Source organism: Taudactylus pleione, unplaced genomic scaffold, assembly GCF_031769625.1.
Source record: "Taudactylus pleione unplaced genomic scaffold, aTauple2 ptg000129l, whole genome shotgun sequence".
In the NCBI taxonomy this organism is placed as follows: Eukaryota; Metazoa; Chordata; class Amphibia; order Anura; family Myobatrachidae; genus Taudactylus; species Taudactylus pleione.
In genome coordinates, this window is record NW_028284531.1 from 7,794,033 (window position 1) to 7,811,976 (window position 17,944).

The 17,944-nt window shown below is 43.5% G+C and overlaps 1 protein-coding gene across 3 annotated transcripts in view; it reads left to right on the forward strand.

The window, feature by feature from the left end:
• Window positions 1-17,944, forward strand: part of SQOR (sulfide quinone oxidoreductase) — a 72,195-nt gene that overhangs the window by 22,641 nt on the left and 31,610 nt on the right. For all 3 annotated transcript variants that reach the window (XR_015878430.1, XM_088472818.1, XM_088472819.1), the window contains exons 3-4: window positions 738-908; window positions 15,228-15,281. Coding sequence is in view for 2 of the 3 variants with exons in the window: in XM_088472818.1 (XP_088328944.1) it covers window positions 738-908; window positions 15,228-15,281 (225 nt within the window). In the remaining variant the exon portion in view is untranslated. The remainder of the gene's footprint in view (window positions 1-737; window positions 909-15,227; window positions 15,282-17,944) is intronic.

The following is a 17,944-nucleotide window of genomic DNA, read 5'->3' on the forward strand; positions in this document are numbered from 1 at the left end:
AATCCTGTGAGGAGACATGGAAAACATGCACTGTTAACCTGGGTGCACACCTAAAAGATTTATCTGCAAATTGACTAATCTACAGATATATCTGCAGATGATGGTTGTTCATACACACTGAACAACCATCATCTGGCCGTGGGCCCCACTGGCCGGGGGTTGCGTCGTGCCCCCTCCCCGCGGTCTCTGCAGCAAGTGTACGGGCGGTCGGCTGACTGCCCGGACACATAGCGCGAAGAGCAGATAGATCTGCAAATATATCTGTCATTGGCTGTGCTGCACAGCCGATGTGATATGTCTGTGAACAACGTCGTTAACAGACATATTGCCTGTACACACTGGCCAACTCACCCATGATATATTGGCCGTTTAATTCAACTGTCGAAATATATCGGCCAGTGTGTATCCAGCATTAGTGCTCCCTGAGGAAAGAGTTTGGGAAACACTGGTCTGCAGGAGCGATCGTTCCTAAGCGATTGGCATTCCTGTTATCTGCAGTTAATTTGTTGCTTATAATGCCCTTCAATGGACAACTTAAATAAATGCTAATAACACAGGCAGATTTTTTAAATTGTATGTGATTAGATGAGTTTGAAAAACGTTTTCTGTTTATTTTTTATTTTTTTTACATCTGCAGCTGCCGTATAGTTTGCTAAATTACTTCAGCTAAATTTTGTGTGTGGGAACAATTCCTGACTGAAACTGCTGCATATTTTAACTTCTTATTCCTTGCCTAGACGCACTACTACCAGCCCATTTGGACTCTTGTTGGTGGCGGTGCCAAGAAACTGGCAAGCTCCGCTCGCTCTACTTCCAGCCTTATCCCATCTGGTGTCAAATGGATCAAATCGGAAGTGAAAGGTTTTGATCCCGACAAAAACTGTGTTCGCATAGATGACGATAAAGAGGTACATATTTTTGAATACAATATTCACATTTGGGGACATTAAAGAGTAGTAATTAGAATTGGCCTTAAAATTGTAACTTATATTGTAATTTTTTGGGAAAAAAATCAAAAACCTTGGGATAGGGAAGTAAACCCCACAATAAAACGTCACTGTAAGAGAATAGATGTTTTGAGGTAGTTGCTTACATATTTTTTCCGTGCTCCACAAAAATGAAAGAAGCTTTCCTGCCTGAAAACATGAAAAAATGACTACATTAAAAAATGACTACAGCAACGTTTATAAGGAATCTCAAAAAGGACATTTGTCATAGTGCCTTGTGCATGATATGTGTCCTATAAAGAACACAGGGCCTGATTCAGACCCGCTCGCAAGCGGGTCGATGGCCAGGCAGTGCGTGCGCTTGAGCCCCGCAGCTCTGAAAGAGCGTCCGGCTCTGAATCAGGGCCACAGTCTCCACAGCCTATTGAAAAATGCAAAATGTCCGAAGCAGAGATAAATTCTCAGGGCACCGAGGGCCTATAGGATCAAGCACAATTTTGATATTTCATGCTTTTTACTAGGTTATGGAAGCATTAGGGTACTACAGTATGATCCTTTTAAGACATGCATAATGCACAAGACAATATGGACCTGGTGCAAATTAGCTAGTAAATAGGGAGTATAGTAATGAAAAGAAGCGTGCAAAGAATAAACACCTATATCTGCACAAAGGCATAGCTGTACGCATCTTGATATGCAGCATTAGCGTGTGCACTTAGGACCCGATTCAGACCCGCTCGCTAGGAAGCATTCGCACGCAGACTGCCGATGTTTGCATCATGCGCATGCGTACGCATCACAGCGCGCGCATACGCGAACCTGCCCAAGCGATCGGAAAGCGTTCGCTCGCTGCGCATAGACAGCCCGGCTGAATGAGTGACAGGAGAAGCCGTTCGTGGGTGGTGACGGGTTGGTCGATGAGAACGAGGGAGTGGAGGTGCGAACGCAGGCGTGTCCGAGCTTTTCAGAGGCGTGCATAGTATACGTCACTTGGCTGATTTTTACACTGAAGTACTCGCAGTGCTTGCGGTAGGGTATGGTCAACCACAAGTGCTGCTTATGCATCCGATGGTGCTTGATGTTACTGATAGTTGCATACACTTCCTGGAGATGACATGCGCAAGTGGGCGTCTTAAGACAGGTTGGTGGCATCTGCATACACAGAGCGATCGCACGCCAAGACATAGTGGGCGTGCTAATGCTTTGCCGTGCGATTGCCTGCCTTGCCGGATTTGCATACGCTGGCTGCGTGCGAACGCATCTAGCGAGCGGGTCTGAATCAAGCCCTTAGTTTGCTACTAATCATCATTAGCGTGCAGTTGCACCTACTCTATATTAGGTTCAAAAGGTACACCTCCTAAAAGAAGTACGTACGCTTGTGTCCAAATATGCTTAGAACCTGAACTTTACCTACGTGAGATCGTCTTGTTTCAATCCAGTTCTGTCTCTATGATCGTAAGTGTAGATCTAATCGAAATGCGTATGACTGCTTGCATGCACCCATTTTGGGAGAATGTGCAGTGAGGAATTTGAAGTTTAATTTCCACAATAGCTGAGTGCTAACTGGGTAAAATGAATGCCACATTTTGTTGAAGTCCTGTGGCCTAGCTCACTGCGTGCTCTCTGTTGATTTACGAGTGGGCGTTGTCTTCCCTGAGTGCAGGTTTATCCAAACTCTTGCTATTAGTGTGCTAGTTGCATGCATCATCACATAGGGGCTCTCACGTCTATCCAAAGTCTTGTTATTAGTGTGCTAGTTGCATGCACCAACACATAGGGGCTCTCACGTTTATCCAAAGTCTTCTTATTAGTGTGCTAGTTGCATGCACCATCACATAGGGGCTCTCACGTTTATCCAAAGTCTTGTTATTAGTGTGCTAGTTGCATGCACCATCACATAGGGGCTCTCATGTTTATCCAAAGTCTTGTTATTAGTGTGCTAGTTGCATGCATCATCACATAGGGGCTCTCACATCTATCCAAAGTCTTGTTATTAGTGTGCTAGTTGCATGCACCATCACATAGGGGCTCTCACGTTTATCCAAAATCTTGTTATTAGTGTGCTAGTTGCATGCATCATCACATAGGGGCTCTCACGTCTATCCAAAGTCTTGTTATTAGTGTGCTAGTTGCATACACAATCACATAGGGGCTCTCACGTTTATCCAAAGTCTTGTTATTAGTGTGCTAGTTGCATGCATCATCACATAGGGGCTCTCACGTCTATCCAAAGTCTTGTTATTAGTGTGCTAGTTGCATGCACCATCACATAGGGGCTCTCACGTCTATCCAAAGTCTTGTTATTAGTGTGCTAGTTGCATGCATCATCACATAGGGGCTCTTACGTCTATCCAAAGTCTTGTTATTAGTGTGCTAGTTGCATGCACCATCACATAGGGGCTCTCACATTTATCCAAAGTCTTGTTATTAGTGTGCTAGGTGCATGCATCATCACACAGGGGCTCTCACGTTTATCCAAAGTCTTGTTATTAGTGTGCTACTAGTATGCATCATCACATAGGGGCTCTCACGTTTATCCAAAGTCTTGTTATTAGTGTGCTAGGTGCATGCATCATCACACAGGGGCTCTCACGTTTATCCAAAGTCTTGTTATTAGTGTGCTACTAGTTGGCATCATCACATAGGGGCTCTCACGTTTATCCAAAGTCTTGTTATTAGTGTGCTACTAGTATGCATCATCACATAGGGGCTCTCACGTTTATCCAAAGTCTTGTTATTAGTGTGCTAGTTGCATGCATCATCACATAGGGGCTCTTACGTCTATCCAAAGTCTTGTTATTAGTGTGCTAGGTGCATGCATCATCACATAGGGGCTCTCACGTTTATCCAAAGTCTTGTTATTAGTGTGCTAGGTGCATGCATCATCACATAGGGGCTCTCACGTTTATCCAAAGTCTTGTTATTAGTGTGCTAGGTGCATGCATCATCACATAGGGACTCTCATGTTTATCCAAAGTCTTGTTATTAGTGTGCTAGGTGCATGCATCATCACACAGGGGCTCTCACGTTTATCCAAAGCCTTGTTATTAGTGTGCTACTAGTATGCATCATCACATAGGGGCTCTCATGTTTATCCAAAGTCTTGTTATTAGTGTGCTAGGTGCATGCATCATCACATAGGGCTCTCACGTTTATCCAAAGTCTTGTTATTAGTGTGCTAGGTGCATGCATCATCACATAGGGGCTCTCACATTTATCCAAAGCCTTGTTATTAGTGTGCTACTAGTATGCATCATCACATAGGGGCTCTCACGTTTATCCAAAGTCTTGTTATTAGTGTGCTAGTTGCATGCATCATCACATAGGGGCTCTTACGTCTATCCAAAGTCTTGTTATTAGTGTGCTAGTTGCATGCACCATCACATAGGGGCTCTCACATTTATCCAAAGTCTTGTTATTAGTGTGCTAGGTGCATGCATCATCACACAGGGGCTCTCACGTTTATCCAAAGTCTTGTTATTAGTGTGCTAGTTGCATGCATCATCACATAGGGGCTCTTATGTCTATCCAAAGTCTTGTTATTAGTGTGCTAGGTGCATGCATCATCACATAGGGCTCTCACGTTTATCCAAAGTCTTGTTATTAGTGTGCTAGGTGCATGCATCATCACATAGGGGCTCTCACGTTTATCCAAAGTCTTGTTATTAGTGTGCTAGGTGCATGCATCATCACATAGGGGCTCTCATGTTTATCCAAAGTCTTGTTATTAGTGTGCTAGGTGCATGCATCATCACATAGGGGCTCTTACGTCTATCCAAAGTCTTGTTATTAGTGTGCTAGGTGCATGCATCATCACATAGGGGCTCTCATGTTTATCCAAAGTCTTGTTATTAGTGTGCTAGGTGCATGCATCATCACATAGGGGCTCTCACGTTTATCCAAAGTCTTGTTATTAGTGTGCTAGGTGCATGCATCATCACATAGGGGCTCTCATGTTTATCCAAAGTCTTGTTATTAGTGTGCTAGGTGCATGCATCATCACACAGGGGCTCTCACGTTTATCCAAAGCCTTGTTATTAGTGTGCTACTAGTATGCATCATCACATAGGGGCTCTCATGTTTATTAAAGTCTTGTTATTAGTGTGCTACTAGTATGCATCATCACATAGGGGCTCTCACATCTATCCAAAGTCTTGTTATTAGTGTGCTAGGTGCATGCATCATCACATAGGGGCTCTCACGTTTATCCAAAGTCTTGTTATTAGTGTGCTAGGTGCATGCATCATCACATAAGGGCTCATACGTTTATCCAAAGTCTTATTATTAGTGTGCTACTAGTATGATGTTGCTGTCTAGATCAGCTTGTGCAATGTAGACACAGTTAATACTATAGGCTTACGTACATTAGTTTCCTAAGGAACTTATTCAGCAGCGGACACAAATGCAATTGCAACTGCAATCGCTTACGGACCGCAGTTGCTGATATAAGCTAATGCTTGCCAAAGCGCAGACGACATAAAGACTCCCACTGCTGCCTTCTCATAGCCATCCAATGTCGCACTCCTGAGTAATCATCGGTACCATTAATGCACATGAAGCAGTCACGCAGCATCTATGACCGGTCTGACCAGTTTCAAACACTGCAGCTTTCCTCACACCCAGAGAGGTCTCAATGTGACGCATGCGCAGTGCGAATTACATGCATGCGCAATGTCAGATAATCGCTCAAAGGGTGTAAACATCCGCTGCTGAATCAGGCCCTAAGTTCTCTGTCTATTAAGTCAGTTACTCTTCTCTGCAATCGTAGTTTTTCCAGATGAGTCTGTTTAGCTGTATAAAACAAAACACTAACTAATAGATAAGTGTATAATTATATGTTGTTGTTGAATTACTGCCCCAAGAACTTCCGATAAATAAAACTGTCTCAGCGCAGTCCATGTCATTATTGCAGTGTTTTTCCTGATTACAGTTGATTGAATCATGGCTGATTGCAGCATTAGAATAAGGTATACATTTGCACACATAAGCGGCTAGGCTATTTCCTTGTTTCTTGCACAATCACTTGTTACTAATAGGCTGATTGCAGCATTAGAATAAGGTATACATTTGCACACATAAGCGGCTAGGCTATTTGCTTGTTTCTTGCACAATCACTTGTTACTAATAGGCTGATTGCCCCAGCCACCCTGCCATTAATCCTGCACTGCAAAAGGCTCACAGTAAAAGCATTACATGTCTCACAAAGAGGTGATCATTAATATAATTAGACTCTATACTAACACTAAAGGTCTTGATACTTAACAGAACAAATATGCCTGCACATAAGATCCCCCAACAAAAATGTTTAATATTGTATGTTAGTATAATGCTTGTTAAACCAGCCCAACCATAATGACGTTTACTACTGCCACTTAGGGGCCTATTTATCAAGAATCTGTTTAATAAAAGTATGTAGTACTTGTAGTTTCTGCATAATTGTATGAATTGTCTGTATGTGCTAACAGCCTAATGCAGTAGATTTCACAGAATTATTATCAGTGTGGACTACCATCTTGCCCCTATGTACCAAACTCTGAAGTTTGGACCAATTAGCTTTACACCACCATTACCGCGGCTGCTGGCACCAGACTTGCCCTCCAATGGGTCCTCGATAAAGTCGCTGTAATTCCAGCTCCAATAGCGTATATTAAAGTTACTGTAATTAAAAAGCTCATAGTTGGATCTCGGGATCGAGCTGGCGGTCCACCGTGAGGCGAGCTACCACCTGTTCCAGTCCCTGCCTCTTGGTGCCTCCCCGATGCCCTTGACTGAGTGTCCCAGGAGCCCGAAGCGTTTACTTTGAAAACGTTAGAGTGTTCAAAGCACTTCAGATGCTGTTAACTGTTGTAAGTCTACGGAGACAATCTAGCATGAGAAAGATCTTCTGATCTCTCTCCTGCAGCCTTCGTCCGGCTCCATAAACTGTTACTGTGCACAGGAATGGGTTCAGGATGCTTGCGCTCTGGATCCCGGTGATTAAAATCCCGACTCCGGCATCCCGACAGGGTTAGGATACCGACACCTGCCGGTTGGTATCCTAAACCCCCTGTCCCTACCCTAACCCTCCCTCCCCGGTCCGTCACCCTAACCTCCCCCCCAGTGCCTAAACCTAACCTCCACCTTCCAGCTCCTTAAACCTATTCCTCCCTTTAGTGCCTACCCCTAACCCTCCCCCACCTTCGAGATTCCGCCGATCGGATTGCCGGTGTCTGGATTCTGACAGGGGTGGGGATTCTGGCGCCAGGATTCTGATCGCCTGAATCCCATGTGCCAGGATATTTAACATATCCCTGTGCGTATGCCGCATCCCCCAAAGGAGTCTTTCACCAATGTGAAAGACTCTTACAATATGCTGGGGAAGTAACTCACAGGGACAGCGGTTAGCGCTACTGTTGTCCCGGCGGGTTCAGTTTAGCTAGAATATTTTAATACAAAATTAAAATATGAGCTGCGATACAGATTGTTAATTATCGCAGCTCTCACGAGATAGTACATAGGCCCTTTAAACCCCTTTCCGACATACCGAGAATTCCGGGAATTTGGCCTGTCTCAGCCAAATTCCCGGGTTGCCACTTATGTCTGAAAGGTACCTACCCGGGAGCACGTTTCCTGGGAACAAATTTCCTGGTCAATCCACCAGGAAATTTCCCGGGACTTAAGTCCTGGGAAATTACCCTGCTTATGTCTGAATGGTGCTACCCGGGAATTTACTACTCCCGGGCTGCACCAAGCAGCTTTTACATTGAGTTGACAGCGCAGAGCATCCTATAGGACGCTTAGCGCTGCCGCTCACCACCCCATTCGCCGGTGGCTGTGTCGCTGTAGATCAAGTCAATGACACAGGACACCCGCCTGCGCTGGAGACCACCGACTGGTCTCAGCCATAGTAGGCCACCCGCACTCCCATAGGACCACCAGAGCAATTTAAAGAAATAAAATAAATTATTTAATAATAAAATAAAATGTAAAAAAATGCTGCATTTTGATTGGCCGGCTGTCTGCAGCACTTTGAGTACATCGATGACCTCATCGGCGACAGCCGGAGAGGGGATAGGCTAGGAGGAGCAGACGTCAGAGGAGAGGCAGGTAAGCAGAAAAACCCTGCTTATGTCTGAAAGGGGTCTACCTGGTAATTTCCCGGGTAGACGCTGTAGTGTGAAAGGGGGAGTCTCGACCAAATACCCGGGAATTTGCACAGGAGAAATTCCCGGGTCTGAGCAGGAAAATTCCCGGGTCATATATGTCTGAAAGGGGTATAAGTGATAGTATCTGTCTCCTGACGTAAACCGGGTACTATGAATTCCTAGCGTCAGCCTGGCGCATATACAACTGTTCTCTCCTAGGAAAAAACTGGCACATACATCTTCTGATGGTTCCAGCTCTTCAACCTGCACAAAATGCATTGTTTTACACCTTACACCTGCGTTTTTGCTGCAAAATGTGTCCAGCTCAGCATGAGCCCTATAATTTGTATTTTGTTACAATTACAGAAAAATGTGCCTATCTTATAGCTGCTTTGTTTTGGGTGCCAGATGTAATCAAAAACATATTTGTTGATTTTTCAATTGATTCTGTCAGTCCAGGCTTCTGGAAGAATAAGCATTCCCTGCTAAGGATTTCAAGTGGGGAAAAATGGGCTCTGCATATTGTGTGAGCCTGATATGTAACTCCTATGCTGATGAGCTTATTTTGGTACTTTTTGCACTAGTCATAGTCCAACATCTGTAACGGTAATTATCTATGCAGTACACACACAAATGATACCTTGTTTATTTCCAAATAAACCAGAAGACTTTGACTTTCCAAAAAAGAGCATTCCTATTTCACCTTAAGCTGTGTACACACCGGCAGATCAACTCTGTAGATCAGATAAAGGCTTTGACCCTCGGAGCAATTATCGGATCAGTGGGCACCCTGTACACACTGAGCTATTTTTAGCTCAGTTTGTGCTTTCTACAAAGGAGATTGTTAGGGCAGGCATCCCAATTTTTAAGCGGGACATAAACCTTCCAATCCAGGACTGTTTGAAGCAATTTATCAGCTAACGCCACTGCGTATACATTATACAGTTATTGGGGCCAATCATATATTTTCGGCTTATTTGCCCGATAATTGTATATCCAGCTTCACAGTGCAAACTTAATCAATTGCTGCAGTTCCTTTAGGAACATTGGTTCAGTGGGCCCACATCTGCATGCCACACTTTGGATTCCATAAGTGAGTTTATATACTGCGGATTATATACGAGTCTGCACACTAATACCTCTTTTCCACTTAAGTCCCGGGTCTGACTGAGATTTGGAACATACAAGCTCATTCAGACCCTCTTGCTAGATACGAACGCTTGCTCGATGCGAATGCAAATCCAGCGAACGCCCAGCAAAGCAGGCGATCACACGGCAAGGCATTAGCATGCCCACTATGTCTTGGCGTGCGATCACTTGGTGTATGCAGACGCCCACCAGCCATTCATAAGATGCCCACTTGCGCACATCATCTAATGGAAATGCTTGAAACCACTGGTACATCGAGCACCATCGGATGCGATCGCAGCGCATAAGGTTGACCATACCCTGCCGTAAGCACTGAGATCACTTCAGTGTGAAATATATCCAGGTGACGTGTACTATGACGCTGCCTGTTAATTATGCACGCCTCTGAAACGGCGTTGAGATACTCAGGCACGCCTGCGTTTGCACCTCCACTCCCCCGTTTATAGTAGCCTGCCCCTGTTACCACCCACAAACGGCTTCCCCTGTCACTCATTCAGCTGGGCTGTCTAAGCTCGGCAAGCGTACGCTTCCCGATCTCTCGCTGTGGTTCGCGCACGCAGAATGTGATGCATGCGCAGATCGCAACTATCGGTCAGCTACGAGCGTTCGCATCATAGCGAGAGGGTCTGAATGAGCTCCTTAGTTCCAAGCCAGATCAGAACCGGAACAGACCCCTTTTCCACTGCTGCGGCGCTAATCGGGTAATTCCCGAATCAGCGCCATTCGCACTGCAGACAGGTGTAGTGTCGGTGCTTGGAGATGACATCATCTCCTTGCGCCGGAATTATTATTATTATCCTTTATTTATATGGCGCCACAAGGGTTCTGCAGCACCTTACAAAGTACATAATAATTGTTTTTCTTCTGTGCTCATTTGTTTAACAGTACAAACAATGCAGGACAAATACATGATTTATAAACATTGCTGCATAACCCCTAAATAGGCAGCAGTATGTCAGCAGCCAAGTGTTAGGTAGTAAATGAAAGTATAAGTAATTCAAGGAGAAGCTCGTGAAGGAAGAGGGCCCTACTAGTGAGAACTTACATTCTAAAGGGGAGGAGTAGGCAAACAGGGGTGACACAGATGAGCTGGATTGTGAGGAAGGAGCATGGAGTAGTGGGTTAGGATGAGCACTGGAAAGCTTTGAGGAAGAAATGGGTCTTGAGAGCCCATTTGAAGATTAAGAGCCAGGAAGCAAAGTTATCAAGGAATTTTGAGTTAAGGCAATGGGGACGAAAAAAAGCAGCTACTCGAAGAAGTTGGGAGAGGCAAATATCATGAGCGTCAAATGGAAGAATGAAATGTAGGGTTCAGAAGGTAGTTGTTGGTAGGAGTGACCAGAGGATAGAGGGACCCCAACACCACCACCATGGCAACCTCCAGGCCAGCATGTGTGAAAGAATGTGAGGCCATCAAAGGAGATAGCTGCAGGAGAAGTGGTGTCAGATGGGTAAATCCAGGATTTGGTAATAGCTAGGAGATTCAAGGAGTTGGAGATGAAGCTGTCATGAACGGGGACCAGTTTATTATAGACAGAACTGGCTTTCCAGAGGGCACAGGAGAGAGGGACAGAGTTAAGAGGAGAGAGAAGAATGAGATTATTAGGGTTACTGTAGTGTGGAGTTGCATTTGATTTAGAGCAGTGGGATGAGGAGAGTGTGGGTATGTGGCTGGCTTCCGAAAGAGGAAGGGTGACAGCAGGTTGTGGGCAAGGTGGGGGTTTAGTGTGGTGTGGGTGGAGAAGAAGAGAGGTAACTTGGAGAAAAGGGAGGGTACAGGGCTTAGTGGTGGTGTAGGAGGACCATGGTAGAAGATAAGTGAATAATAATGTTGTAATGGGAGATGTGGTGGAGATTACTAGATGGGATGAAGGGAGACAGAGGAGAGGAAGGAGGGGGAGGAGACTATAGAGGGAGGAAAGAGGAGGGAACTGGTGGTAGAGGTGAGAATAATGTAGCCGTTGAGTGAGGGGTGGAGTAGAAGAAAAGAGACATAGGGGTAACTTTACTAAAGTGAGAGTTTTTAGAAGTGAGTTTTAAAAGTGATGTTGCCCATAGCAACCAATCAGATTCTAGCTGTTATCTTCTAGAAGGTTCTATTTAAATGTTAAGTAGAATCTGATTGGTTGCTATGGGCAACATCTCTTCTAAAACTCACTTCTAAAAACTCTCACTTTAGTAAATTTACCGCATAGTGTAGATAAGGGAATTGGAGGGGAGGGAAATGCTAGTAGTAGTGATGAGCGAGAGATACAATAACAGTACAGTTAAAATATCCAAAAAGCAGATAAAAGTAAGAACGGTGCTGGCAGATGTAAAGGCACAACTACAATAGTATATTATAAAAAAAGGAGTTTGGAGCTGTTACAGTTGCATGACTTTAAAATTAAGATAAAAGTATTCTTAAAATTGTATAGGTGTGAAACAATGGTAGTACAGTGGTATAGAGATACATTGAAAGTGGTACATGAATAATTTAAACAGTGTAGAGTAGAAAAACATACATACAAAAAATAAATGTGCAGCAAACTGGTAGTTGCTTGCAATGCAAAAGCAGGCTGTTGGCAAAAGGTGTGTCCAGGTTATAATGAAAGCAGGTGACTGAGATGCAGGGTGTCCAGAAGCTCAGATGACCCTTTTCAATTGTTTCCAAGTTATAGGGAGTTATTTTTAAATGTTCTCCTCCTGTGTTCCTCCTGTAAAACTCCTGTCTAACTCCTTAAATTATGCTGTACATGTAATATCACTTAGAAAAAAACACACATTGAAATCAAAACCTTTGCAGTCTTGAAACAGACCTGCAGCCTGTGCCCTACTAAATATATAGTGAAGCATACATGTGTAGTAACTGAGTGCACTCCACCTAAATAACCTCACCCCACACCAAATGCAAGTCATAAAATTCTAATACAAACAAACAGAGCCTAAACAGCATCCCATGTATCTAGGACATAATATATATTTATATTGTCAGACCTTAAGTCACTCTGGATTTTGCAGCTGTTAATTAATGACAATATACCTAGAAAATCAGTATATCCCAGACAGCACTGGTATTCCTATAACAGATGCCTGGTGCCAATAGATTTTATTTTTACCTGTGGCTCTCCCCGTGCTGTAAACAGCTCCTGGGTCGGAAGACTCGGGTTACCCATTTACACTGAGCCTTAAGGTGGGTACACACCTAGCAGATATATCTGCAGATCGCGTGATCTGCAGACATATCTGTAGTTGATGGTCGTACATATACACTGAACGAACATCTTCCAGGCAGCCGCGGGTCCTGGAGGTTGGGGCAGGGGCGGGTCCACTACCCTCCCCACAGCTGCCGCTACATGTGTACGGACAGTCGGCTGATCGCCCGTATACACTTGCCGATGGACAGATGTATCTGCAGATATATCGGTCCATCAGCTGCGCAGCACAGCCGACGCAATGTCGTTCACAGACACATCGCTGGTACACACTGGCCGACGGGCACCAGATATATTGGCCGATCAATTGATCTGCCATTATATATGTCAGTGTGTACCCAGGTCCTTCCTGGGAATAACCCTGCTCGCTAGCAGGGTTGGCTTCCCTGGTGAAGCCGTTTCCATTTACCAAAATCCTGGGTTGATGCGTGCTCATGTGCAATAACCTGGGATCTTGAAGTTAGTGGAAAAGGAGTATAACAGGCCTCCCAAGGAATTTTTCCTACTGCCTGGGACTTCCATATATTAGTAGTATAAAGAAAATAGTGTCCTACAATGGCGCCATTGTGGGACACTATTTTTTTTATACTATGGATTATTTTGAGTGTGGTGTATGCTCTTTTTGTGTTTCACAGGCAGATAACACAAGAGTGTGCGCACTATAGATCACTAAACTTCCATATATTCGGCAGTACTTTGGAAGTGTATAATATAAACCAGAGGACCACTCGATTGCATATTAATCAAAATCAACCTGCTTATTTTTAAAGAGCTGTTGCTTTATATTCCTTGGAGTGAGTCTAAAATAAATTTCTTTGTCTCATTTCAACAATTCAATATATATAGTAATTATTTATTACATCTTTGTGTGGTAGTAACATTGTAACATTAATGTGTTAGTTATACAATTTAAACAAGCTGTAATTGCAGAAAGTTTGGTGGACTGTATGTTTCCTATTATAGTACAATTAGTTTATCCAGTTTAATTGAAGTTGTTATATGTGATTTTTTAATTGAATAAAAATATTTTTTTTACAAGTATTACGATTTTTACCTTATTTTAGCGCTGTGTAATCTCTATAGAACATATAGAACAGCCCCATCTCTGGAATTATTAATGCTTTCTGTAGCATAGTGTGATATTGTCTGCTGATCACCATAAAATAACTACTAAAGGGGCACATTGTTTGCAAAAAAGGGACTCCCCATTTTCAAATGAGAGAGCCCCCAAGTGTGCATGGTCAGTGCCTTTCCCATTCGTCGGCTCTGCTAGTATTTCTGCAGTGTAGGCTGATATTGTCAGCGCTCACACAGGTGATCCCTGAACAATAACCACTACGAGGGCACATAATTTGAAAGAGATGATACTCCTCTTTCAAATAAGGGTGCAACTGAGTTTATTGAAGTCAGAATTGGGGAGAGTCATCCATCCATGGACTTCATAATCATTTCTACATACTTGATCACCAGAAAACAACTTCTCAGGGGGTCACATAATTTGAAATGAGGGTTCCCCTGATTCTGTGGTTGCCAAAATTCTGGGGGATAGAGGACTTTCATTCAGTGCTCTCGCTGCCATTTTTAAGCTTTTGGGAGTTTCTGTAGTGTAGTCCTTGGAGGGGCCAGGCTTCCTGACGCCATCCGACTCCGAGCGACATCAGCTATTTAAGAGGGACTTTTAGGAAAGCCCCCCTCCCCCCGATTTGAACCCCTTCAGAGCTTAGGCCGAATCCGTAGAAGTGAAGTAGTTAAATAAGCATTATTACAGGAAAACTGTTAGTTTGTAGTCTAAACTAAATATTAGACCTTGACCTGCCTGACCATTCACAATTATCCACTGAATCTCATGCCTGTCATTAACATGACGGTCAAACAAGCATTTCTCTCAGGTACTGTTACTGAGGGAGATGGGCCAAAGGGACACAGACAAGTGCTTAAACATGTGCATAAAACTCCAGGGGCACAGGCAGTGCTCACAAAGGGGATGAAATATCTTTCCATCGGGCTCATTTTTTTATGTTGGGGGTGCAATGGTTCAAAATAGGACACATAGTTATGTGCTGTGTCAGCTCACTGTAAATGATGTTACTTTACTTGCACCAGTATTGACTTCACCCGTCATGTATAAATCATGCAGTCCTTTCCTCTATGTGACATTGTGAATCCAATGCTATTCTCAGCACTACAGAACTGCATAGAGTACTATTACTAGGTACATTAAATACATTAGAGACTGTACAAAGAAGGGCAACTAAAATGGTGCATGGCCTACATCACAAAACTTACCAGGAAAGACTAAAAGATCTCCATATATATAGTATGGAGCAGGGAAGAAAAAGGGGGGACATGACAGAAACGTTCAAATATATCATGGGTTTTAACAAGGTGCAGGAGGGAAGCATTCTTCAAAAGAAGAGAAGTATTAGAACACGAGGACATGCACTGAGACTGGAGGGAGGGAGGTTCAAAGGGAATTTGAGGAAACATGACTTCACAGAAAGGGTAGTGGATAAGTGGAATAGCCTCACATCAGAGGTGGTAGAGGCTAAGACAGTAGAGCAATGTAAACATGCTTGAGATTAGCATAAGAATACCCTTACAAAGAACTGTGGATCACATAGGGTTGAGGTTACCAAAAGGTAAAAAAGGGCAGACTAGATGGGCCAAGTGGTTCTTATCTGCCGTCAAATTCTCTGTATCTATGTTTAGGAGCATTAACCGCAACAGGTTACCTGCTGCCTATAAGTCTTTAGCTTTGTTTTATGTTACATAGCATACTTATGTCAGTAATTATGTTTTTTCTTTTTTTGCAGATAGGCTACAAGTATTTAATCATTGCCCTTGGAATCAAATTGCAGTTTGAAAAGGTAATTCATTAATGTAGGTTCTTTTAAGTCTGAAGAGAGAATGAGCTTAGGGAATATACATATACACTGTTATATTGTATTATAGCTCATAAGTATATTTGGGATTGGTACAGGATGCCGGCGCTCTGGATTCCGGTGGTCAAAATCCCGACGCCGGAATCCCGTCAGGGTTAGTATACCGACACACGTCGGTAGGTATCCTAACCCTGTCCCTACCTCTAACCCCCTCCCTCCCCGTGTCTGACCCTAACCTCCCCCCTAGTGCCTAAATTTAACCTCCCCGCACCCTAAACCTAACGCTCCCCCCTTAGTGCTAACCTCGCCCCCCCCTAACCGCAGTATTTACCTTCGGGATCCTGGAGGTCGGGATACCGGGGCCGGTATTCTGACTAGTTTTGTGCTTTCGGCATCTGTATTCTAACCGCTGGAGTCCCTGCGGCCGGGATATTGACTGCATCCTGTATATTTGGGTGATGTATGAAAGGTGATACTGCTGATTTCAGTTGGTAGCTGTCAGTAAATGTATTATGTTATATCATGCTAAAACCTGCTTGTGGGGGAGAATGGAGAAAGAAATGGAGAGGATTGAAGCTGATATAAACGGAGTAAGATGAAATAAAGGATTACGAGGAAATAAGAACCAGAGCTAAAGGGAAAAGAATGTTGCACACCTATAGTCCTTTTAAATCCTGTATCTTTTATTAGTATATTGTATTATTATTATTATCAATTATTCATGTAGCGCTTGTATACTCCATATTGTACATTTAGATTTACTAGAGAATTATCTGTAAACACAGCTAATGTCTACCTGATACACGATGGATTGCTGTTCCACCATGTCCCTGCCTTTACCTGCTGTTCATTCATATATTATAAGATAATGGCTAAGTACCCTTCGTGTTACCTCAACACAACACCATGTCATGTGACTACTCCAGTCACATGGTACAGAAAATGCAGATAGGGAGAAAGGCATATGAGAAGCAAGAAGGTAAGGGCATGTTGGGCACAAGCAAGTAAGGAGGGGGCATAGCATAGAGAGGAAGAACATGTGGGACACAATGAAGTGGGGATGGACCATGTGGTTCACAAGTAGATTAGGAAAGAAATGTCATGCACTGTGCACATACTGGAGAGGAGAGGCATGTGAGGCACAGCCTAGTTATGAGAGGGCATATGGGACACAGACAAGTGGGAAGGGGACAATGTGGGCACTGACTAGTGAGGAGGGGGAGGCAAGATTGGGGTTGGTCCTTATGATTTAGATTAATGTGTAATTATACACCACTTATAGCTCTGTGTGCATGAAATAAGGGTGGTGGTGGAGGGGGGTAGATGTACTAAGCATTTGAGAGAGATAAAGACCCCTATGTATCAAGCAATGAAAAGCGTGGAGAAGTGGACCAGTGGCAACCAATCAACTCTTACCTATTAGCAACCAATCTGCTTTCTGCCTATTATTTTATAGACCATACTTGATAAATGCTACTTCAAAGCTGTTTGGTTGCTATGGGTTGCTATCTCCACTGGTCCACTTCTCCACGCTTTTCACTGCTTGATATATAGACCCCAAAGTACCAACCAATTGGCCCCTAACTGTAAATTTCCTCCATAGCCCTACAATGACTTCATACTTCCTTCAGATTTAAATTACTCAGCCTCAACTACAAAGCCTTCAACACCACAGTTCCATACAGAAACTCTCTCTGCTGTGCTATTAGATCAGTCTCTGTTCTGCTTCTCTCCTCATCTCTGATAATCACTTCTCCCGTGCACCAAAACACATATGAAATTCCCTACCACTTCCAGTCAGACTGTCCCCAGCCATCAATACTTTAAAACGCTCACAATGTACACATTGGTTTTATGTATGCACGGGTTTTTTCCCATTGGTCCAAGCTGCACAGCAGCATGTAGTTGGTAAATACCTGTAATAATTACTTTATCAAAGGCTATTCAACTTCAAAATTAAATTCCAATATTGTAATATTTTCAGAAAATGTGAGGAATTGCATAAAATGGCATAGAGGAAGAATTGGGAGGCTACTCCCTGTCAGCTATAACTAACATCCATTTCCAAGTTTTGCCTGCGGTATAATTAGCCAGGTTAACCCGGAAAATGTCCTAGTAATGGGACTGAAACTCAGGGGTACAGTCACATTTAAGTATTCACTTTTTTTTTACATGTCTTTTATTCATCAGAGCAATAATGCATTACACATCATAAAACTAACTAAATAAATAACAAATAGAACAAAGACCCATTAAGGGTATGGATATATAAATAATACAATGTTTAACAGAAAAATATTTCCATCGGGGAGCGTGGCCTGGCAGGCAACGGGTGCAAACATGTCTAACCAGAGCTCCCGACCGGCACCTATCTAGAACCTCCCTTACAGCCTCCCACCTGGTGGCCATTACTCGACCCTGATTACCCCACGCCATCTGCCTGTCCTGAGTGTTGTGGTCCTCAGAGCCAGGGGACACCTCCTGCATTCCTGTGGGTTGAGGCCCATACACCCTCTTTGTTATGTTCTGGGTTGCTTGTGGACCCGGGGTGGTAGCAGGAGCGATCACAGAAGCAGATTTGAAAATAAAACTAGGATTTTTAATAAGTGCTTGAGTAGACATATAATGTGGCAGTAAATAAAAGTCCA